At 43.0% G+C, this 26,230-nt stretch overlaps 1 protein-coding gene across 1 annotated transcript in view; it reads right to left on the minus strand.

Moving 5' to 3' along the window:
* AGO4 (argonaute RISC component 4) overlaps positions 1-26,230 on the minus strand; it is a 151,916-nt gene that overhangs the window by 38,037 nt on the left and 87,649 nt on the right. Inside the window, exon 13 of the mRNA XM_089673586.1 lies at positions 5,637-5,796. Within this exon, the coding sequence (XP_089529712.1) occupies positions 5,637-5,796 (160 nt within the window). The remainder of the gene's footprint in view (positions 1-5,636; positions 5,797-26,230) is intronic.

Raw genomic sequence — 26,230 nt, forward strand, 5'->3', positions numbered from 1 at the left:
TAAAATGGTATTACACAAGATAAATATAACCACGAACAGTAGTGCATGAACTCGTGAAAGGTCATCCACCCCTGTGACAGTGTACTACACTATTGAGCACCTTTCTGGCTCCTGTGGCTGAGCTAATTCCTCCCCAGGACCATTTGGGCACCCACCCTGATGGATGGATGGATGGAGCTGGATGACTAACCCATAACTGCCAGCATACCGCTGCACCCCCAGATGTGTGGAGTGTATAACCCATACACATTAATACTTTTGTTCTGGTGAGTGTAGACCAGTCCCAAGGGTGGTTTACCTTTCACGAGTTCATGCACTACTGTCCGTCACGGAGAGACCACACGTGCCATTCATAGGCACTCTCTGAGTTGGTACTCTCACACGAAGGACATTCCATTATTCAGGAATGATTCTATGAACTTATTTTAGCACCATTTACAATATTACATCATTGTTGCAATTCTTTGCACTTTTTGGTTTTTACATGCGTTCATTATTGATCACATGCATTTATAGCGCTGCACTTGTCTTTACCATAGAATAGTTACGTGATTAAAGAGAATGAAGATATATAATTATATTGGGAAATTAGAAGTATATAAATTATTTGAGATATAAGTGTGTAAATGTTTAACATTTGAGTACAGAATGTATGACATTCATTAGTAAATGCATTAGTTTCCTGATCATTTTGGAGACACAGCAAGAAAATAAATAGAAGAAAATAGAAAATTCTAATACAGGTGTACAGGTGTATTTATAACATTCTAAGAATTCTTTTGCCATCATGAAAACGCCAATGTAAATAAAGCCCGCGCTTGTGCGCCATCTAGCGAACATATCCGGTATTGCACCTAAAAATGTGCCAGTGATAGCAAAGTAGTCAATAGACGCTCGTCAATGAGCTTGCTAGACGCTGGTCAGACGACTGATTGATTGACCGGAGTCTGCCTGAATGGTCAGTCTCTGCTATTACACTCACATCTTAGTGAATCAGGGCCATAGTATTTACTCAGTGCAGCTTATAAATATCCAAGTGAAAGATATAACACAAACATGTCAGAAAAAAATAAAATAATTTAAAAACAGAATCACAGAGTTGAAAAAAGGATCCCCCCTCCTAAAAACGACTTGTAAACTAAATCAGATGTAGCTAATCACCTTCTCAATGGCACACAAAGCCATTTGACTTTCAACTGTGATCAGCTGTTGTCATTTTTATTATTATACAGGATTTATATAGCGCCAACAGTTTGCTCAACGCTTTACAATATAATGGGAGACAATACAGCAACAATACAGTTCAATACAAGAGGGATTTGAGGGCCTTGCTCCTTGGAGCTTACAATTTTGATTAGCTGAGCATGAAAAGAGCTTTCCTGGAGCATTTCAGTTTCTTGTAGTGCAACTGAAGCGAACAACCAATTATGGGTGGCAAGGCACTGTCAAAAGATCTTTGGGATAAAGTTGTGGACAGACAAGTCAGGAGATGGATCCAAAAAAACTTCAAAGGCTTTATCAATGCCTAGAACAGCAATGGGCAAACTACGGCCCGCGGGCCGTATGTATACGGCCCGGCGGACCTTTTAATCCGGCCCGCGAAGCTAGGCTCCCGCTAGGCTCCTCTCACAGTCCGCCCTGAAGACCGGTGTAGCATGAAAATCTGTCTCCTATGAGGATCTGTCCCCCTCGACGTATCTGCGCATGTGCCGGAGATCCCCGATCGGCTGCTAATGCCTGAAACTGGCACATGCGCAGATACGTCGAGGGGGACAGATCCTCATAGGAGACAGATTTTCATGCTACACCGAACGGCGCGGGAACAAGAGGAACGCGCGGAGCAAAGGTAAGTGAATTGACACAGGGGGGACTTGGGGACTTAATATGGGGAATGAATTACTATATGGGGGATGAATTACTATAGGGGGGATGAATTACTAAATGGGGGATGGATTACTATAGGGGGGATGAATTACTATAGGGGGGATGAATTACTATAGGGGGGATGAATTACTATAGGGGGGATGAATTACTATAGGGGGGATGAATTACTATATGGGGGATGAATTACTATGGGGGATGAATTACTATATGGGGGATGAATTACTATAGGGGGGATGAATTACTATAGGGGGGATGAATTACTATAGGGGGGATGAATTACTATAGGGGGGATGAATTGCTATATGGGGGACGAATTGCTATATGGGGGACGAATTACTATATGGGGGACGAATTACTATATGGGGGATGAATTACTATGGGGGATGAATTACTATATGGGGGATGAATTACTATATGGGGGATGAATTACTATATGGGGGATGAATTACTATGGGGGATGAATTACTATATGGGGGATTAATTACTATGCTTACTATGGGGGAATATTACTATACTTACTATGGATGACACATACACATCATTCATCTACTCTTGGTCCGGCCCCCTGGTCCAATATATGAACCCATTGCGGCCCTCAAGTCAAAAAGTTTGCCCACCCCTGGCCTAGAAGCACAGTGAAGTCTATTAAGAAGTGGAAGGCATTTGGTACAACACAGACCCTCCGTAGATGAGGACGTTGCTCTAAACTGGATGAAGGAGCCAGGAGGAAACTGGTCAGAGGTTATCAAGAGGCCTACAACAACTCTGAAGCAGTTGCAGGAATTTATGACAAAGAGTGGTCAAAGTGTGGTCATTGTCTGCATGTGACAATATCACAAATTCTCCACAAATGTGGTTTGTATCGGAGGAGGGTTGCAAGAAAAAAGCAATTCCTCAAGAAAGGTCACATGCAGTCACGACTGAGCTTTGCCAAAACATACCTTGAAAATTCTGAGACCACAAGGAAAAAAGGTGTTCTGGTCAGAGGAGACTAAAATTTAACTTTTTGGTCTCAACACCAAACTATGTGTGGCAGAAACCTATTACAGCTCACCATCCAAACAACACCTTTCCTACAGTAAAAGATGGAGTTGGTAATATCCTGTAATAGGGAGCACTTGTCAGGATAGAAGGAAAAATGGATGGGGCAAAATACCATTAACTTCTTTAGGCGATCTCTGAAAACCTATCTCTTCAGGGAAGCCTATCCTGCCCTCAGCTAATAATGGAATCTTCTACTCTTCCTACCGGTCCATCCCCCACAGTTACTACCTTTTGTACCACTAGCCCCTCCCTCCTAGATTGTAAGCTCCAAGGAGCAGGGCCCTCCTATCCCTCTTGTATTGAACTGCATTGTTGCTGTATTGTCTCCCATTATATTGTAAAGCACTGAGCAAACTGTTAGCGCTATATAAATCCTGTATAATAATAACTTCTGGAGGAAAATCTGCTACCATCTGCCTAAAAGTTGTCATGTAGAAGATAAACCACTTTCCCATTGACAATGACCCAAAGCACACAGCAAAAATGAGTGCACAGTGATTGAAGGAGAAAAAGTGAATGTCCTTGCATGGCTGAGTCACAGCCCAGACTTAAATCCCATTGAAAATGTGTGGAATGACTTGAAGACTGCAGTTCACAAATGGTCACTTACAAATTTAACTGAACTTAAGCAGTTCTGCAAAGAAGAGTGCACAAATATTGCAAAGTCTAGATGTGCAAAGTTAGTAGAGACATATCCCAAGAGACTAAAAGCTGTAATTAAAGCAAAAGGTGGTTCAACAAAATACTGACACACGGGGGTGATCCTTTTTCCAACTTTTTTTTTCCCCTGACATGTTGGTATTAGATCTATTTTTCACCTGCATGTTATTTAGTGGTACACCAAAATAAAAATTGCCCGAAAAACGAAATGGGCAGCTTTTTAAAATTAATATATATTTTTAATGATTTTAATTATTAAAAAAAACCTTAACTTTAAAAAAAAAGTTGTAGATGAAACTGTGAAACTTATGGGCAGTTTCCATTTTTTTTGGGGGGGGGGAATGTTCTGTTATGTTTAAGTGTATATGCAAAATCAGTATAAACATTTTCTTAAAAAATAAAACCTGTTTATAAAAAAAAAAAATGTAAAAAGTTTATAGATCTCTCTCTCTCTCTATATATATATATATATATATATATATATATATATATATATATATATATATATATATATATATATATCTATATATCTATATCTATCTATCTATCTATCTATATCTATCTCCGCTCAATGAAACCAGGACCTACACTTCCTCATTGGAGGAATCATCTGAGGTAATCCACCCATTCTGACAATGTTTGTCAGATAAGTTACCACCAACATAAGAGCAACACCAGTCAAAGCAGCTTTAAAGGCTGAAGGTTTTTTATCTTTGTGCATTCAAACCTTCAGTGTTTAGCTCCTCCCTCAGCCCTCCCTAATACCTACTTGAGCCTGATCTCGATCCAGCAATGTGCGCAAAGCAGCGGCTCTCCTGGGTCTTTCAGCCCTCATTGTCTGAAATACAGCAGCCAGTGGCCCTTATGGACACACAGAGGTGGCTTGGGAGCAAACAGAAGCGTGTGCCCCCAGAGCAGCCAGTTTGCTCTGGGGGCACTCAGCAGGGGGGAGGATAGGAGTTTATCTGTGCAAAACCACTGCACAGAGGAGGCAAGTATGACATTTATTTTTTAAAAAGTGCTGAACCTTTAATATCACTAACTCAAACTAAGATTTTAGGGAGTTTCACAGTCCGTGAAATACAGTGAGCACACTAAAAGTGAGAGCACCAATCATCCACTTGCTGAAGCCATGTTGCATCCATGTAGCAAATGGGCCCAATGTCAGGCAAGACATACCCACAAACCCAGGCAACTAGCACTGATGTGATTTTCAGGCAGCCAGAAGTGACCAAGTCACTAAGCGGGCAGTGGAACAGAGCACAGACCAGAGATCCATAAGGTTTTTTCAAGAGCAGAAGTGACAGTTGAATGGTTAGCCGGTACCACACCTCCGGACCCCAAAAAATGATTTGCAGCTAGCCAACAGTGCACTACAGTCTGGAGAGTGCAACAATGAAGAGACCAGTGCCCAAAGGTCACATTCCAGGCTAGCATTACACACTCAGATCAGCAGGGTCTGGATAAGCAACTCAAGCACTGGTGTAGCAACAATTTTTTTTTGTAATTCCTTTATTTCTCAATTGCACACGGGGAAAAAAATAAATAAATCAAGCAATGTACAAATATAAGCAGGTCAACTAAAATTATCAAAACAGAATACAATCCGTCAAGCAGCAATAATGAGACACAGTATCATTTGTAGGCAGAAGAATGTCCAGGGCAACGTTGAGGGGGACAATGGAGAACGTTACCATTATAGTGAACACATTAAAGCAAACACTAAAGTGAACTGTGCATTCTTTAGAGTTTCTGACATGAAAGGTCCACAGGTAATAAGGCAATAAGTCACCAAGACAAAAATACCAGTTAGGCGGCTAGCAATAATTAGACTTCAGCAGATTAAAAAAAATAAAACATTTTGTGAGTCACTGATTTGGGAAAAAACATGAACATAAGCATAAGGATCACTTGATATGACTGTTCTAGTTTCAGTGGAAAGAAGTGGCTCTACAGATTGGGTTCTTGGCTGTAAAACCAGCAAAGGGTTCCAATCTTTGACCCTAAATACCTTAGTGTATTACAGGTGACAAGTAGAGCTGTCTTACCTTTGATGAGGAACTAGCACATTATTTATGCCTCCCAGCTTAGCATTGATCTTCAGACATAAATTGGAAAGTGTCTGAGGAGAAGTCTTCACCACATTTTTCACTTGCACACACTGGGTTGCCATTCCAAGGAGTGTGTCCCCCACTCTTTTTACTTCGGCTAGGAGGAAAAACACATGTATGGAATGCATGGGAAAATGTAATCTGCTCTGTACAGCTGGTCCCATTTGAAACCAATGCAGGGATAGCGGTGTGCAAATTGATACTTAAAACAAAATATAAAGCACACTGTGCTAATATACTCAACTCTGTGCTTAATTGTGCCACAAATCACAAGTTCTATCATACATATTCACCACCACATTCAATACCACATGTTCCATAAACAGGTGAAGACATGAAAAAAAAAGTATATATGAGCTCAACAATATTAAAAAGCAAGTGTTCATGAATACTATACCAGTCCTTTAAAAACTCACAAGTAATGAAGAACATCCACAAGTGAAATACTTCCTCAATTTGTGTCTAGGTGGAACAACTTTTACCACCTCTTACGAGTATGCTCCCACCTTATCTTACGGACCTCTAACATAAAGAGTCTTATTCACATATCTCTTAACAGGGATGTCACTCAACTGATCCAGATCTCATCAAGGAACAATTCTTTAAACTTGCTTACAAAACGTGGTGGCAATTTTTTTTTTAGGACAGACACACACACACACACACACACACACACACACACACACACACACACACACACACACACACACACACACACACACACACACACACACACACACTTTTTTTCTCTGGGGATCTGGCCAGTAACACCTCCTGTATTGGCATGCCCCCACTCTGACAATGCTGCTGTCTGCTGTGCCCATTCTTCCAGTCTGGGGAGGAGAAGGTTAGATGTACTAGCAAATTTAAATACACTAACAAATTGAAGCCAAACTCCAGCTAACACTTTATAAGGAGTTACAGGAAAAACTAAAAAAAAACAAGATGAATAAAAGCTGATAATTGTAAGCACCCCTGCCAGTATTAAACTGTTTGTATCATTCCTGTAACCGATACATCTGCAAGATGTAAAACAGATTTACTGGCCTGATGAATATATTAAAATAAAAGAAAGCCTAAGAAAGAAAAGGAGTATTTAGAAACAGAAAAAAAAAAAAAAAAGGACTCCCCCTAAAGGCAGCATTTTTAACACTAAGTGTACATGAGGCCTACAAATTGGTAAGATGCAATATAATAAATGTTTGCTTTTGGGTTTAATACTGCCACAGTACAGACTGAGTATTCATACGCTAGCATGTTCCCAAGCAAAGAATATGAAGCGTGGGCAGCAAAATAGCCAAACAGATCTGTGCCAAGTGGTCAAATAATTCAACAGACCAAACTTCAGAGTGCTGTTGCAAGAACTTTGTAGCCAAAAGCTGCTTCCACAGAAGATTGGACAGCCATCTGGTAGAACTTTGAAAAAGGTATCAACAGAAGACCAGGTGGTGGCCTTACAAGGGTGGGCTAGAGGCCTGGTTCTAAATGCGCAGGAAACTCCCACTAACCTGGTGGAGTGGGCATGTAACAGCACAAGACATTTGTCCTCAAGAGAAAGCTCTAGCAGTCAGATGTCCTATCCATCTCTTGAGAGGACCAAACTGAGATCCTAAGGAAGCAAAAGGGTGCTGCAAGGGGGGCTTGAGGCAAGATACATCTTGAATAAAGAATGTGACAAGGGAGAGCAAAGAGGTTTAAAAATATTAGCTTGAAAACGTCTGGTTGAAGGGCTCATTCACCTTGATGCAAGTGATGGCCTTTACAGTCCCAGGAGCGGACAAGTGGAAAGTAGATTACCTAAAAACACTGAACCCAGTGTATCAACCCATGAGATTACTTGAACTGCTTTCTTCAAAAGCTACAGGACTCCTAATGCCTCCTTGATGGTCAATGTAGGTCGTGACTGTGGCATTGTCTGACTGCACCCTAATCGAGTTTTTGCGGGGGGCGCTGGTCAAAAGGAGTATTGCACAGTGGCTAAATGGTTAGTACTTCCGTCTGGCAGTACTAGGGTCGTTGGTTCGAATCCCAGCCACGGCACCTCCTGCTTGGAGTTTGCATGTTCTCCCTGTGCCTGGGTGGGTTTCCTCCGGGTACTCCGGCTTCCTCCCACACTCCAAAGACATGCTGGTAGGTTAATTGGATCCTGTCTAAATTGGCCCTAGTATGTGTATGAATGTAAGTTAGGGACCTTAGATTGTATGCCCTTTGAGGGTTAGGGACTGATGTGAACGTACAACATATATGTAAAGTGCTGCGTAAACTGACTGCGCTATATAAGTACCTGAAATAAATACATAAATACATTGCAGAGTCATGCTCATTTCTTGAGGCTCCAGGATGTTGATGTGAAGCTTGGCTTCCACCTGTGTCCATTTTCCCTGGACTGTGAGGGACTGGAACACTCCCTCCTGAGCCTGAAAGACTGGCATCTGTTATCACTTTCAAGCAATGAGGAAGGAAAGATTTCCTTATTCCTAAGGCTGAGTTGGAGACCCACCAAGTTAGGGAATTCCTTGCTTGGCTGCACTGGAGCATGGGTAGGTTGAGAGAAGGAGAAGCATGTTTGCTGCAGGTTGACAAGATGTGCTGGAGAAACCTTGGATGAAATTGGGCAAAGGAGGCTACCATGAGGTCTCAAACGCAGAGGACTACGTTGTGCGTTGTCCCATTGTGGACTCTGACCTCTATTTGAGCGTGAGCTCAGAATTTTCTTCACTAGAAGGAAAACTCTTTTACACATGGTGTGTCCAGGACCAGATCCAAGCATTCCAGGCTGGAGAGCAGATTTTTGCAAATTATCACCAAACCGAAGAGCATATGAATTGTCCTGTGGACTTTTGCAGACATCTTGAAGGGAGAAGAGTCCTTCAAAAGGTCATTAAAAAACCTGCGACCTGGATACTCTTCTGAGAAGGGCAAAAGAGGTGCTATGACCTTTGTGAATACTCTGGGAGAAAATGATAGGCCAAAAGCCAGTGCAACAAACTGGAAAGGATTCTCTGCAAGTGCAAAGTGCAGGATGAATACTCCTATTAGACTCTGGTACCGTGAACAGGTTTGAATAAAATCCTTAGAACCTGTCTTGTGGGATACTGAACTACTCCCTGGAACAAGAGATGGTTCAAGGAATTCTGCAAATCTGACCTTGGGGCAGTTTTTAGTTGATCTGAGAGAAGCAGCGAGGGGGTAGAATTTTGTAACTATTTTACACCCCTTTGAAACCACCAATTCAACCCATTAGGTCTGGGCTATCTTTGACCCAGAGAGGCAAACTAACAGAAGTTCCAACACTCTGAGGGTTGCCTTTCATTGGGATGAGGCATTTGTAGACGACTTGGTGGGATTTGTGGGCCAAGTTTGCACCAGAAATGAAGGGCAGAACTTATTCTTCACCTTCAAAACCTAAGTAGAGAGATTGGATGCTCTGGGTTTTTAAAAAGGTAGAGGCTCTTGAGGAGGGAGGTTTTGGAATCTTCTCAGTGAAGTAGAACCTTCTCTTCTGTGATATCATGAATTTGTCAAGTGCCTTCCCAAAGAGACATCCACCCTCAAAGGCATGTGTGTGAGGAGTCCTACAGGCAGCTTCAGCTGTGCACACTTTGGGCCACAAGATTTTGTGCATGTTAATGAAGAATTAGGGCCATTCTGGAAACTGGTTTCAACACGTTTGGCAGCCAAAGCAGACAGCTGACAAAAGAGCAGAGCAAAGGTAATTGCTGGAATTACTCGGTTAAGGCTTCGTGTCCTTGAACACAGGCTCATGTTGGTTGTTCATTGCCCTAGTCCAGTTAGCTGCAGTTTGCTAGACAAATCACAGTGACAGCTGGTGGCAGAGCTTGGCCTGTAAGTGCAAAGATCCTTTAGGAGCATCTCAAACTTCCTATCAGCAGAATCTCTCAATGAAGGAACATCAAATCATGTAATGTCTACATGATTTGCTGGGATGTGGACATAGCACACACAGTCTGGATTTCTCTCCTGCTACAGAAATGAAGGAACAGCTTTGATTGATATGGATGATAAGTTTAAGACTGAGATGGTAGGATCAACTACCAAGAACAGACCACTTTTTACTGAATACTTTCTCCACTGGATAGTAGTTTGGCAATGATTTTCAGAGAGATTGAAATCTTTTCTGGAATTATCCAATTGCCCTAAAATGATCATTCTATATGTTTATGAATAGGGAATGCCTTTATAGATTTTGATGGTCTTTCCTTCCAAAGGGCATGTGATTTTGATGGTCTTTCCTTTCCAAAGGGCATGTGAGCTGGGGAATGCACTTGGCATTTTGGAGCCCTGGACAGAGATGGTGGTTTTAAACTGTTAACTTGTCTAAGGAATTGTGACAGATGCAGAAAAACCTGCTTTTGTCAGGAAATTGGCTTATTCTGTGCCTGAAATGGCACTAGAATCAGATGCAAAGACTGGTGTTCTACTCGGGACCCACTCTGATGTAAGAATAGCTCCATCACAGAGGCCGAGTGTTGTGCAGGCCTTCAGCAGAGTGAACGATGATTGTCTGATATTCTGCTGTGGCTCCCTTTTTCCTGGTTTCCACCATAGCTATGAACTAGGGTGTTCCCCAGTGGGGTGGGCACAGAAAAGGGTGTGCAATATATTGTAAGCATGTCTTGAAGGAGTATACAGCAATCCTGGTATAGACCATCCTGCAGTAAAGTCCTCATGGTGAAAGAGTGGGAGGAAGTGCCCAAGCGGCTCACAGTGAAAGTGTAAGTAAAGTGGTGTGATGTAACATCTGAGCATCAATCCAAGATCAAGCTAAATGGCTGAGTTTTAGCACAAAGTTTGAAAAGTTTACAATGTAAAGTAAAGTAAATGCATTCCAAACAAAGACCCTCTTTATACAGTAACAGTCAAGAGGTACAGGGTGACCCTGTCTTACTTGTCCATAGGGAAGGACCACATGTACCTCTGAACCCACAAGAAGGAACCGACGTGCAGGTACGTTGCTATGCCTTTATAAGCCGCCCGCAGCAAAATGTGGGTGGAGAGGTGCGTAAGTGGTTAAGAAGGCACTAGATATACAAAGTGAGACTAAACAAAATCACCAGTTTCCAAAAATAATCCACACACACACACCCACTACCTAAGAACTTTGCAAACCATTTTTAAATGAAAATGTTTACTGTATTTTTTTGGCTCCTTGAGCACACAAACCTTTTACCCCACATATCTGTTTGAAATGAGCTGTGCATGCTCAAAACACACCATCCTAGTCTTTTCAAAGTTATTTCCGCTCATAAGTAAACCCAACAATCAAGGAAGGGTTTGTAAGAAAACTGATCAAAATTGGGGGGGTGTTATGCCTTGGGGGAACAAGAGATTAACCTACCCAGTCCTCACAGCTCCTGCACCCCCACAATCCAGTGGTCTAGGGTCCTGAACTAATCAAGGCTAGAGCAGTGTCCATAGCCCTGCTCTGGCAGTAAGGATTCTGAGGGGGAGTCCATTGCAAGATCATGAGAAAACACCACCTGTAAAGGCTGGGTTCACATCGCTGCACTGCAGTTTTGCCGCAGCACGGGTGTACTCATGGTATTCGTGCATTTTACAGCAGTCCCATAGACTATTAGGTTACGCATTTTGCCGCGTTTTCTGAAAGTGAAAAGAAACATGGAACCTAAAAGAAATCTATGGGACCAAGGCTAAAACACAAAAAAACTGTATGGCCAAACCACAGCACAGCAGTGTGAACCCGCCCTAAATTGGTTTCTCATCCACCTCACAAAAAATGGCAATTAATGCCTGCAGTGCAAGCATAACCCCACAAGTAATAATTTTTTGTCTACCCAGTGTTGGCATTTAAAGCAGACAGTCCCTCATCGGCATCTTCTTTAGAGTACCAGTCTTCAGCCTCCTCACTGGCTGGAGAGGCATGATGGCACTCACGCACATGTGTAGGAGCTATTCATCCCAGTACTTAAGAGACCAATCTGCCAGTGTAAGCTGAGCTGCACATGCGCAGTTCCGTTTACAGCACCAGAGAAGGCCTCAAGCAGACAGGTAGGGGCATTATATTGCCTGCTCGCAGTTTTATACAGCAGAACTTCAGTTCTGCTTTAAGTGTACAGATTGCAGAATGACTGAAGAACATATTTCATGCTGCTCGCTCCATATTGGATCATGTTTTCAGTAACCAATATACAGTTAGGTCCATATAGATTTGGACACAGGCACAATTTTAGTTTATTTCAGGTATTTACTAAAACATATTAAAGTTATTGTTATATAATGGATATGGGCTGAAAGTGCACACTCTCAGGTTTAATTTGAGGGTATGTACATCCAAATTGGAGAAAGGGTTTAGGAATTACAGCTCTTAAGGAGTAGCCATCCCTCCTTTTTCAAGGGACAAAAAGTAATTGGACAAGTGAATCAAAAGCTGTTTCATGGCCAGGTGTGGGCTACTCCATTATTTCTTCATCAATTAAGCAGGTAAAAGGTCTGGTGTTGATTCTGTTGCAATATTTTTATTGCTATAAAGCATAACAAGGAAACAGCTATACATAAAACCTTGTAGGCTCTCCAAAAGGCATGAAATAACTCGCAATGCAGGCGAATTGCATAATTACAAACATATCACACATAACAATATATAAAATATACATAAAAACACAGTTCAATCACTCAGACTAGCTATGTGATAGACTCCCGCACAGAGAGAGTCAAGCAGGCTGAAGGGGTCGAAAGACCGGGACTGCAAAAACAAGCCCCAGGTACCATAACACAACTGCCATAATTCCCCTACAGTGGTGTAAAAAAAAAATATCACACTATACAAATGAGTATAGCCTGCAATGAGACAGTAACCAAGCAGAGGGCCAAATTATCAATAAACAAAAACAAAAAAAGAAAAAAAAAAGGGGGGGGGCCTGGGAACAGGGGACAAAGAGAAAGATGGAAAAAGAAAAAAAAAAAAAAAAGGAACAAGATAAATAAAAGGGAACAGAAAGGATCAGAACAGAAGCCACCCACGTGGCCAACCCCAGAGCACCCAGCAACACTAGAGCTTAGTTTGTAGGTAATCAATCCATGGGTTCCATACCCATTCAAACATAGCAGAAGTATCCTGCAAAATGCTAACCAATTTCTCATTGACCATAATCCAAGAGAGTTTGTGTTTCATCAACGCCAAGTCAACCAGCGGACCCTTGCATGCAGTAGCAATCGCAATTTTAGCCGCCAGGAAAATAAAATATAGCAGGCTCTGAGCAGACCTGGATACACCCATTACAGGCTCATTAAGCAAAGCAAATCTAGGGTTCTTAGGAACATTAATCATGGTCACCGTAAAGATCAGGGAGTGAACACGAATCCAGAATCTTTTGACTTTAGGACACGACCACCAAATATGGAAAGTCGTGCCAACTTGCCCACACCCCCGAAAGCATAGCGGAGATGTATCAGGGTACATCCGTGATAATCGATCCGGGACTAAATACCACCGAGAAAGGACCTTATAACCCACCTCCACAAGAGAAACATTCATAATTCCCCTATGCGCCCTAAGGGGCCAACCCTGCCATTCCTTCTCCTCTATGACCTTATCTATGTCCTTCTCCCAGGCCAACATATATGACAGTATACCCAAATGAGATACAAACAACCTATATAAATCTGGGATGCCCCCCCTCTGAACCTAGCCACGGAGACATCTACTCTCGAACACAGAACGTGTTGGAACTCCACCAACTTTCCTGTGCAAGGAGCAGATAAAGTGAAGAATCTGCTGTAGATGATAGTACTCAGACGCAGGTTATCCCAAGTTGCGATGTAAAATGTGAAGCGGGGAAAATCCCCTTACGATCCAAGAAATGCCCCATCCTATACAATCCTTTATTTATACACCAGAACTGAGACCGCAGGCCAGGGGGAAACTCTTGGTTGTCAAATATAGGTGCCACAGGAAAGGTAGAGGACTAAAGAGCCACCTGTTTACGGACAAAGTTCCAAAAGTACAGAGAATAAGATAACGTGGGGCAGAGAAGCGACCTCTCGCTTAGGAGAGATCCACATTAAGAGGTCGAGGGGTAAAGGCTTACAAGCCTGCGCCTCCAACTCCAACCAGTCCCGCCGATAGGAGATTTGCATAATCTGAGCTGCCCACTAATATCTCCTAAGGTCCGGGACCCCCAACCCCCCAAACTCATGTTAAACATATAGCATCTGCCTCTGCACTCTGTGGCTTCTATTGCCCCATATAAAGTGTATCAGTTTATTCTGGAATCTACGCAGGTCAGCCGCCGGAACCACTATAGGTAGAGTACGGAAATAATAAAGAATTTTAGGCAATACCACCATCTTAAACGACGCTATCCTACCCATCCAAGACAAAGCCGCAGAAGAGTTCCACTGGTCAATGTCCCTCAACAAGTGTGCCCATAAAAGGTAGATAATTAGCAGTATAAAGCGTCACTATGGAGGCAGTATGCTTAACCCCCAAGTATGGCAGAGTGCAACTGCCAAGAAAAAGTGAAACTGTTCTGTATGCTCCGGACAACTTCCACCTCTAAATTGATGTTGAGAGCCTCAGACTTCTTCCAATTCACCGCCAAATCAGAGATATTATGAAATCGAGTCAATAGATCAATAAGCGATAGTAGAGAGGTGTGAGGGGACGTAAAAAAAAGGAGTATATCATCCACGAAAAGAGCACATTTGTGTTGCCTATGCCCACTATCTACCCCCAAGATGTCAGGGTGATTCCTAATAGCCACCGCCAAAGTTTGAGCGCAATAACAAAATAACAGTGACAGAGGGCAACCTTGAAGGGTGCTGGATACAATCGAAATAGAATCCGAAAGATATCCCCTCAATCTCAATTGTGTCGACGAGTTACTATACAATGCATGGAGAAAAGTCAGAAATCTAGGCCCGAATTGCTACTTCGAGAGAATACGGAACAGGTATTCCCATGAGATAGAATCAAATGCCTTACGAATGTCTAAATTGAGCAACATACCCCTCGGCGAGTTACCGCGATCCCACAATTACTGTAAAATAGAAATAAGGTCAACTGCTCTCTGTATTTGACCCAAGGCCTGCCGTTCAGGTATAAACCCAACCTGATCCTTGTGAACATAGTGAGCTATAAAGCCAGTCTAGTAGTGTAGATTTTTGCTAAAAGTTTAAAGTCAGCATTAATCAGGGAAATTGGCCTATTATTAGAGACATCACAGTGATCCTTATTGGGTTTGGGGATAAGACATATAAAAGCCCTATTGGAATCCTTGTCCATAGGTTCCCTCCAGCTGAAGAGAATTAAAATAATTCACTAAATGCGGGACCAGAAGGTGAGCCAATTTTTTATAATATAAGGCTGTAAAAGCCATCAGGCCCTGGGGCCTAACCCGACTTCACTTCCTTAATAGCCCTAAGAACTTCTGCTGATGTAATGTCCCCCTCTAAAGCCTCCTTATGAGACTCCGAAAGAACAGTTAAGGGAAGACTGTCTACAAACTCCTCAAACTCCGCAGAGGATGCAGTATGCGAATGGTTATATAAAAATTCTGATAATACGTGTGAAATTCCCTAAGCACCGTTATATTCTGGGTCAAAAGAACCATCCGCCAATCTAAGCTTAGGGATAGACATCAATTGCAGTCTAGGTGCTTCCTCGCCAACAGCATCCCAGCACGATAAGAATATTGATAAAATTTAGCTTGGAACCACCTAAGGTGCTTCTCCGCTCTAGTGTTAAGACATATGTTCAATTTGAGACGCGTGGCTGCTATTTTATCCTGAAGATCTAAATGAGGGTTCTGCTTGTGTTCTTTAAGAAGAGCAGGAAGTTCAGAGTCCTTTTGGCGTATCAAGTCCGAGGCCTTCTTAAATCTAGCAGCTAGGTGAATGAGTATACCCCACGCAGAAGCCTTATGAGTAGCCCAATTAATTTGAGAAAAGGTGTGTACCGCATTGTTAATGGAAAAGAACTCCTTAAGGTGCATTTCAATGTTAAGGCATACAGAGGGGTTGCTGAGAAGCAATTCATTGAGTCGCCAAGAGTAAACTGAGGCAACTTTGCGGATAGAGGTGATAGTGGCCAAAACCGGCGAATGATCGGACCACGCCACTTCCAAAATTTTGGAGGAATCAAACAAGGGCACACTTCGAGAGGGAGCAAAGATATGAACTATCCTAGAATAGGTAAAATGAACACTGAAGTAATAGGTAAAGTCACGACTAGAGGCATGGAGCTCCCGCCAGACATCAATCAAATCAAACTGGTGAAGCAACTTCTCCAATTTGGTCCCAACTTTAGACGGTCGCAACAGGCGGGCCCCCGAGACTCTCGTCTTATCTAGAACCCAATCCAAGCCACACTCGAGTCACCCCCCCCCAAGACCACAGTCCCCACAAAATGCGGAGATAGAGTCTGAAGAAGGGACCAAAAAAATGACAGCTGGTCAGCATTGGGCACGTAATGTGAGAAACGTTACCTGTTCCCCCTCAATCTCGCCCGTCACCAAAAGGGATCTATCGTCGGGATCCCGAATCACATACAGGGGCGAAAAAGTCTTTCAGAAACGTAAATTGCAACACTTCGCATCTTGCCCGGCGCATTAGCCAAAAAGATCAAAGGATAGTGGCCATGCAAAAAAAGGGGGCTGGAACACAGCGGGAAAGTGAGTCTCCTGTAGCATAACTATATCTGCACCCACCGAGCGATAGTATTGAAAGGCTTTTCTACATTTCACTGGCGAATTTAGACCCTGAGCATTATGAGAGAGAAACCACAAGAGGTTTCGGTGCATTATCGGTGGCCATGAGAAAAGTTCCATAAGAGCTGACTTACCCCAGAGATGCAATTACCAGACACCAGTCCAGAAGTCCATCCAAAAAATTGTCTCAAGCTGCGTGGGTGGCTAAGGAAAAGAAGAACACTGAAAAAAGAACAGATTAGTATAGTGAAATGAAAAAAGCGAATAAGCAAGAAGCAAGACAAGCAGGACAAGAAGTTCCAAAACATGATGATACACAGTATAGTGAGGACAATTGCGGACACGCCACAAAAACCACCAATCCGGAGCAAAATGCAATCTACAAGTCGTGGAAAGCTCTGGGTCCACTTCAGCCACAATTAAAGAGGCAGAAGAGGAGACAGAATGGGGTGCAGTACTCACGCATAAGGCCTACGCCTAATCTCGCTCAAACAGCGCGACTGACAGAGAAGAATAATCCTCCAGCAAAACCGTAGGCAGTAATAAGAATAACAGGCAAAATAATAAACTAAATATAATATAGCAACCATACACAGGGAATATAATTCCCCATGGTAAAACATGTGACCAGAAACAAGAAAGGGTGGGGGACCCATATCTCAAGTTGAAAATTTTCATTTTAATAGAAACCAATAGATCCAGTCCAAAAGATCAAGGAGGCCATGACTTTTGCTTGGAGCGACTTCTAGTGTTATGCCATAGCAGTGAAAAAGGGGCATTGATTCTAGGTCAACTTATCTTCCAGGAGAGGTGACTGGCGCTGTGGCGTTGTAGAGGATGCTGTAGATATCAGACCCAGTTGCAGCAGTAAAGATTTTCCCTCAGGGAAAGTGGCGAATGAATACGACTTCCACTTTTAGGTGAACGACAACCAGAAGGTGAACATCCAGCGATATTTAATGTTCTGATCTTGGAGTGGTTTCAACAATGGTTTGAATGCACATCGTTTCTGTACTGTGGCCTGTGAAATATCAGCAAAAATTTGAACAGCATGACTATTGGGATTTTCTCTGGCTTTAAGCATGATCTGTGGGCAGGGTGGCGGAGTGACCATCAAAGCTCAGTGGGCCCTATCCAGCTCAAGCTGAGAGTCCTGCACATCAGGAAGCAAGGAGCGCATGAGCTCCAGAACCCCCTCATGAGTCTCGGTACATGACTCCGGAAGACCACGAATCCGAAAGTTGTATCTGTCAGATCTGTTCTCCAAGTCATCAATTTTCACCATAGTTTCCTCCAATTGTATATGTAATTGAGAAATCTGATCAGTATTCTGATTAGTTCTGGAAACCGTGGCGTCCAGCTTAGTTTCAATGGTATTGATATGATCACCAATATCTTTGAATTCTTGTTTAAGCTCAGTAGTAATGCGTCTACACGCCTTTTCTAGGCCTTGGTCCAGCAACAATGAAAACCTCACCAAAATAATAGGGTCACCTGAATATTCTGGCTGAGGTTGTTAAGAGAGTTGGGAGGAAAGGGCCTACAATTCAGGACTAGCGATATTACGGCTCTGGCTGGTAATAATTTCACCCATGGCCCTATCCAGCGAAGAGCTAGTGGAACGTGGGGAACCTCCACCCAGACATTCTTCCACAGAAGGGGAAAGCGGAAGATCATGCTCACCTCGACTGGAAGAAGAGAAGTCCAAAGATGCAGCACACGTGTCTGAAGCTGACTGCCAAGTCGTGGTGGCCATGTTGGATTCAGCCCAGTTTGAGGATCGGGCCTCCTGAAGGTGCAACGGAGCGGATTTTTGTCTCGCCTTTACCATAGGGGTATTTCCACAGGCTCTAGGCGCTATCGTGAGGCGGTCTTGGTTGGCTGGGTCCCCCCCCACCAGCTAAAGATATCAGTGGCTGTCGGCCAAAGTGCGGCAGAGCAGCAGAGTCAAGCAGCCGCCATCTTCCGCTGCGCGCATGCACCCTTGGAGTTGATTCTAAGTGTGGTATTTGCAATCTGTTGCGGTGAACCTTCATCATGTCTTCAAAGGAGCTGTCCATGCAAGTGAAACAGGACATTGCAAGACTTCAAAAACTAAACAAATCCATCAGAGAGATAGCAGCAACATAAGGAGTTGCCAAATCAACAGTTTGGTACAATCTGAGGAAAGAACAACGCTAAGCAACATAAAAAAGGGATAGACGTCCACGGAAAACAACAGTGGTGGATGATCGCAGGATCCTCTCTATGGTTATTATTACTATAATTCAGGATTTATATAGCGCCAACAGTTTGCTCAGTGCTTTACAATATAATGGGAGACGATACAGCAACAATACAGTTCAATACAAGAGAGTTAGGAGGGCCCTGCTCCTTGGAGCTTACAATATAAGAGAAAAATCCCATTCACAACATTCAAGTGAAGTGAAGGACACTCTCCAAGAGGTGGGCGTATCATTGTCAAACTCTAAATCAAGAGAAGACTTCATGAGAGCAAATACAAAGGGTTCATCACAAGGTGCAATAGAAAGCCAGATTAGACTTTGCCACAAAAAACTAAAAAAAAGGCAGACCAGTTCTGGAAAAGGATTCTTTGGACGGATGAAACTAAGATTATTCTATATCAGAATGACGGGAAGAAAAAAGTGTGGAGAAGGCTTGGAACAGCTCATGATCCAAAGCACACAACTTCATCTGTAAAACATGGTGGAGGCAGTGTGATGGCATGGGCATGCATGGCTTCCAGTGGCACTGGGTCATTGGTGTTTATTGATGATGTGACAGAAGCAGCCGGGTCTCCTGACTATGGCACTGGGAGACTCCAAGGTGCAGGAGCTTCCAACGCCCACCAAAATACAAACTGGCCAGGGTCTGATACCTACTATACCGCCCCGCACGTTTACCTGCTGGCTGCTGGCTCCCGGTCGAAGCCGTGCGGTGTCCCTCTTCCACGCCGGTCACGTGGCGGTCGGCTGCAGGCCTTGCTGGAGAGATCGGGGAGCTTGGGTCCCGGAGCCCTCAGTGAAGCAGAAGTTGGTTGCCGGGAGAGCGTTCCGGAGCATAGGAGGCCCTGGGAGAAGAGAGGAGTAAGCGCGGAGTTGTGCAGGACCCCTAAGGAGGCTGTCTGTATGGGGCCTGCACTTGGCATGCAGGCTAGCTGGAAGTTACTCTGTACCATCAAGAGATACCAGAGGATGGGGGATACACTTGGATTCAGGACACCCTGAGCTTCCGCCCAGAACCCCTCTCAGGTGATACCACAACCTGGGATACAAGTCCCCCATGGGGGCAGATGAGAACACAACACAGCAACAGACGGACTCAGAACCTCAGGCTCGGAAGAGGATGGTGAGTTGCCGTGGACAACGGCAAGAAATTTAAAGCCTTTTAATGTTTTCTGTTGCTAAGTAATTTGAATACCTGAGTTGTGGGGCTAGACGGTTAGAAGATTAAGGAGTCGGGGTATATCAGGGGCCAAGCATTGCTACAAATAATGTATGCGCTATAAATTATATTTGGAACTGTAAAAATTTCTGGAGAAGGGCACCCCTGGAGGTGTGAGAATACAGTAGTGTGATCATTGAATAGAATTTTTGCGACCTAGGGTAGTTAAAATGAGGAATAGACCCACTAAAGGTGGGGGAGGAAAAACAGCGCAACCCAGCGCAAATACTAGCATGATAAAGAAATTCATGCCAGTACAGGAAAAAAGTCCGGAGATACAATGTGCGGAAAAACAACAGGAAGGAGGAAGAAAACACGAAGGGAAGTCCAGACTGTCATTTGGAGTTCTGGAAGATCAGACCAATAAATCAATAAATATTGACAGTATAAACGATCAAAACGCTCCCGAATAACAGGAGACCATATCACAAATCTCCACAAAAACAGAGATGGAGGAAATGTTTGCAAAACTGGAATTTTCTATGAAAAAGGAAATGGCGGTGATACATAAGGATCTTGGACGAATGCTGCCAAGAGTAAAAGAAGTGGAGGAGAAAATGGAGACACAGGCTCAGCAGATATGGAAACACAGTTGGAAGAGATGCGAAGGGAACAGAGGAAGCTTTCATACAAACTGGAGGACCAAGAAAACAAAAAGAGAAGAATTAAATTAAGGATCAGGGGCCTCCCAGAAGTCCTACAAGTCTTTGAAGACATTTCTTCTGAGACACAGCTAGAAGGCTGAAACCCTTATTGGATCAGATGAAGGAAAAAAGAATTCGCTATAACTGGGGATTCCCGGCATGTCTGATCGGATGGAAAGACGGGAAATCAGCAAGGCTAAGATTCCCTGAAGAACTCAGTGACTTCTATGAAAAATTAGAACTGCACAATATGGGAATTGTGGGGTGGACAGATGGGTCAAACAAAAATGAAAGGGAAAGGCCAAAAAAGAAAAGTAGCAGTCAGGGAATAAAAAGAGAAAGTAGACTGAATGGGGAGAGTAGGGTGGGAGAGAGATAGGAGGCTATGGGGAATTGATCTCTGTCCTCCTTCCCCCCCTTTTTCTATTTTTTCTCTCTCCCCACCTCTCTTGTGTTTTTCAGCATATTTCCAAAGTATGATAAGTAGGGTTGGCGGGGCGTCGGGAGGTTAAACAGGAATTCAAATATCTAAACCCCATGCTGAGAGTGGGGGGTAGGAGCAGATGTCCATGGTCAGAGTGTTACCCCAATTTAGGAATTACTAGTGGGGGAATCCCACATCAGATTCCAGGACAACATACAGGCCAATGGTTTGTGTGTGTGTGTGTGTTGGGGGGGAGGGTAGGAGGGAGGGGAGGGGGGGGGGGGGGAGGGGAGGGAGGGGAGGGGGGGGGGGGAGGGGAGGGGGGGAGGGTAGGAGGGAGGGGAGGGGGGGGGGGAGGGAGGTCAACGAGACGGGAAGCCTATATCGTGATCACTTTGAGCAAAAAAAAGAGCAGAAATATTAGACAGTTATGAGCCTGATTAATTTAATGACAATTAATGTGAAAGGTTTAAACTCTCCTAACAAAAGACATAAGATACTCAGGGAAGTCCTTCAACTCTCCGCAGACGTTGTGTTCTTACAAAAGACACATGTATCATATGATACTGTCAAATTACAATCAACTTATTACCCTACTTAGTATTATGCAGACTCACCAATATGGAGGGCTAAAGGAGTAGAGATCGGGTTCTCAAAAAACATGGGCTTTGACATGGAGGAGAGATTGGTGGACCTAGAGGGAAGGTTTCTATGTTTAAGAGGAAAATCCGGGAACAAAGCTATACCTTGGTTAATATTTATTGCCCAAATCAAAATCCAGAGGTTTTTCTGTACGAAGTGTTGGGGAAAATTACAGAGTCTAAAAGGGGAACTCTGGTCTTGGCAGGAGATTTTAATTTTTGTCTTGATTCATGGATGGATACGTCCTCGAGTGCGCAGAGAGGAGGAGGTAAAAAATCAAGAATGTTGAAAAAGAGGTTATATCAGTCAGTTAATAGATGCATGGAGGGTGAAACATCCCAGAGAAAGATTATACCTTCTTCTCCCTGGCGCATAGATCGTACTCACGGTTGGATAATATTATGATCCAGCATAGACAACTAGATTCACTGGTTAAATCCAATATAGAAGTTATGTCTACCTCAGATCATGCTTCTGTCAGGGCAAGACTAAAGGTAGGAGGAGAAGGGAACAAAAGGGCAATGTGGAGATTGAATGAGATGCTTATACAGGACCCTGAGGTAGAGAGGAGGTTAAGAGAGGAAATAGAGCAATTTTTTCTGCAGAGTGAAACTGAGGAAGTCTCTATAGCCACCACTTGGAAAGCACATAAGGCATACGTGAGGGGAATCCTGATAGCGGCAGAAACTAAAAAAAAAAAAAGAAACAACGGGAGAGAAAAATAAAGGAGGCAACAGAGGAGTTCTATAGGTTAGAAAAGGCACATAAAAAGAGGTTAATTCAAAGATTATACTTAAAAAGAGAAGAGTTAAAAGACCTACTGGAACAGGAATCAAGGAAGATCTTTAATAAGGTTTCAAAGGAAATATACCAGTGGGGGAATGAGCCAGGAAAATATTTGAAAATTATATGAAAATATGTGAAAAGACTTAAGGAGAAGAAATCAAAGAATTATATTGAAAAATTAAAGATGAAAAAGGAGAACTAGTATACTCCATCACTGATATTGCTGAAACATTCCAAAAAATTTATAGCAGTTTGTATGAAAAAAGGTAAACGGCAGGAATTTTTAAAGATGGCAAACCTTCCAAAAATATCAAAAGAAAAATTAGTATTGTTAGAACAAGCAATCTCCCAAGAGGAAATTAATATGGCCCTGAAGAATAGGACAGGAGGGAAAAGTCCAGGACCTGATGGATATACGGTGAGTTATAAGAAATTTGGAGACTTATTGGTCCCTAAATTTTGTACATATATCAACGCCTTAGGAGAGGGAATGGGAATAAGAGCAAAATCGCTACAAGCGTATATAACGGTCATCCTAAAAGAAGGAAAGGATAGTTCACAATGCGCTAGCTATAGACCTATATCACTACTTAATACAGATACAAAACTGTTTGCGAAGGTGCTAAGGTGTTTGCGAAGGTGGAAGCCAGGTCTCCTGACTCACATTGAGTCCTCTGCAGCATGTACAGGCTGTGTTTCGTGTGGAACCAGGCTGGAACACAAGATGGCCGCGGGCGGAAGTGACATCACTACAGAAACGTAATGCCGCAGTAAGGGGCGTAGTGACGTCACTACCATCTTGTGTTCCAGCCTGGTTCCACAGGAGACACAGCCTGTACACGCTGCAAAGGACTCGATGTGAGTCAGGAGACCTGGCTTCCACCACAGCCATGGCCCCCAAATGTCTCTACCCCCTCTTCTCTGCCTCTGGAACCTCATCTGGATGACGTCCCTATGTATCCATGCCTGCTAACTACTTACCCTCTTGTGAGTTACATATCATTGTGTGCAGTAAATGATTGTCAAATACTGCACTTAGTCTGGCGCCCCTCTCTCTCCTTTTATCTTCCACTACAGAGTCCAGCTTAACTCTATAGGGTGCTGCCTCATGACTGTACTATTCAAATAGCTGAATACATTCCTACTACCTATGGGACAGTAATATTTAACCCCATCTCTCCAGCGCCAGTATATTACCTATTGTTACACACTCAAGCCTTGATTGTGCTGCGGAGAGACTTTATTTTAATAGCTGAATACCTCCCCACTACCTATGGTACTGTAATATTTAACCCCATCTCTCCAGCACCAGTATATTACCTATAGGGCCTTTATAAAGGCCCGTCCGCCGAGGTGAAGGTAAATGGGTCCCTCTTGAGGTCTTTTAAGATGTACAACGGTACAAGGCAGTGATGCCCCTTATCCCTGTTTTTATTTGTAGTATCCTTGGAACCTTTGCTGGCAATGGTGAGAAAGAGTGTAGATATAAGAGGAATTAAGATAGGTGAGATAGAGCACAAGGTGGGGGCATATGGTGATATGTTTTTTTATATAGCGAACCCCGGGTTAACTCTGCCTTACCTATTGGGATTACTAAAAGAGTAGAGAGCTCTCAAATTTGAAAATAAACCCTTCAAAATCAGAGATCTTGAACATGTGTTTCAAAGAATGTGACGCAGACTTTACAAAAAGACTTCCCATTTTCATGGAGGGAGAAGGAATTAGGTTACCTGGGCATAAAGGGACTCCTTCCATAAATAATATATACCGGGTAAATGATATTCCATTAATGAAGAAATAAAGGATGAGCTGAGAAGACTCAAGGAGAAGGGTCTCTTGGGTCGGACATATAAACCTGGTTAAGATGGTGATAGTCCCAAAGATCTTATAGAAATTTCATATGCTCATAGTCCATATCCCAGGATCCTTCTTTGAAATAAAAAAAACTAATATTTAAATATATATGGGCTAATAAGAAACCAAGAATTAGGTATGAAATTCTGTGTAATAAAGAGAAATGAGGATTAAACCTGCCCAATATCAAGAACTATTACACTGCTGTGATGTTGTCACGAATTGTAGATTGGACATATAATTCACAGGGGAAGAGTTGGGTTAAAATAGAAGGCATATTAAGTGATACACAATTAGAGAGGATTATTTGGATACAACGAAAGTTTCACACTATGGATGAGACTAGTAGTAAATTGACACATGAGGTATTAAGAATATGGGATAGAATGCACAATTAAATGGACTGGAAGTATAGTTCACTGTTGATCTGGGGAAGGATAACGTTTCTGGGAAATGGCTTAGAGATGTAGCTGCACATTTGGGGGACATAGTAGTTAAAAGGGAAGTTGGGTACTTTTCAAGACTTAAAGCGGAGTTCCACTCACTCTTTAAAAAAAAAAAAAAAAAAAACAGCCACACCCCTGTCCCTCGATCCTGCCGCAGCCCCTTTCACCAGCCATCCTGTATTCCAGGCGCCGGCATCTTCAGTGTGGGCACCTGTCTGTGACAACTTGAGGCTTCACAGTCAGGTGCCCACTGCGCATGCGTGAGTAGCGCTGAGCTTCCTGAATGGCCCCGTCGTCTTCTGGGACCTGTCAAGTGCCCCACAAGACTACGGGGAGGGAGGGTAGGACAACTTCCCGCTTCCAATCGCCTAGGTGATCGCAGCGGAAGTGGGAGCGGGTACCTGTCAATTTCGGGTACAGCCTCCCTTCCAAAGGTGCCAATCCTGGGACCAATCTTTAAAGCGGAACTTCCCATTTTGGGTGGAACTCCGCTTTAAAGAGTAAAAAAAATAGTTATTTGTGTTTTTAGATGAATTGAGATATTGTCAGTTAAGATTCTTGTTGAATTGGGGAGGGCAGGTCCTCCGCTGTTCTTAGAGAAATGGGAAAGGGAACTGGGAACAAAAATGAATGAATCACAGAAAAATAAAATGTTTAAATTAACACATGGGTCGATTAACATGAACATGGTTGAAATTAATTATAAATGTTTAACGAGGTGGTATATGACACCGAGTGTTGTACATAAACAATGAGTAGAAGTCACACCATTATGTTGGAGGTGATGTGGATCTAAGGAAACAATGTCACATATATGTGGGATTGTCCAAAAATACAGGGGTTCTGGGCAAGATGTTATCCAGTTCATACAAGAGATTTTGGGGACAACTATACAGCAGGATCCGCAGATGTGTTTGTTTTATAGGACAGAAGCACCAGTGAAGCAGTATAAAAACAGTATATTATACCACCTAATCAATGCGGCTAAAGGGATTATCCCAAAATTTTGGCAGTTACACGATTCTCCAACAATAAGGGACTGGTTAGATAGGGTGGAATATATAAACAGGATGGAGGAGTTATAACATATAGTTAAAGGTAATATGGGTAAATTTAGAAAGGAATGGAGACGATGGGCTTGACTTTAAGGCATCAGGAAAATATATGGAAGTAATGGGAGGCCCAGGGACCCGATTGGAGATAGAAGATTAAAGGGAATGTTTTGTAAGTCCTAGCAGGAATAGGAGAAGGAAAAAGAAAGGTTGGAGGGAAAGAAAGAATAGTAAGAAAAAAGAAGAGATGGAAGCGAGGATTGAATATAAAGATTCATACGTATAGAATGGAAAGTTGGAAAGAGAAGGGAAGAGCTATATGGACCCGGGTAAATAGTTAGGAGGAGTGGGTGGGGGATTGCAAAATCTAGGGGAAAGTTGAAAAGAAAAAAAAAAAAAAAAAAAACAGAAGCCGCTGGATGAGTTCTGCAGTGTTTAGAGATATACTGTCAGCCCAGATTCAGCCAAATGCAGCAAAGTTGATTGGACGGCGCTTCACAGTACAGATGGACAATGATCCAAAACACACTGCAAATGCAACGCAGGAGCTT

The sequence above is a fragment of the Staurois parvus genome, unplaced genomic scaffold (genome assembly GCF_062004578.1).
Source record: "Staurois parvus isolate SC_StPar_1 unplaced genomic scaffold, SC_StPar_1.0 ptg000142l, whole genome shotgun sequence".
Lineage (NCBI taxonomy): Eukaryota > Metazoa > Chordata > Amphibia > Anura > Ranidae > Staurois > Staurois parvus.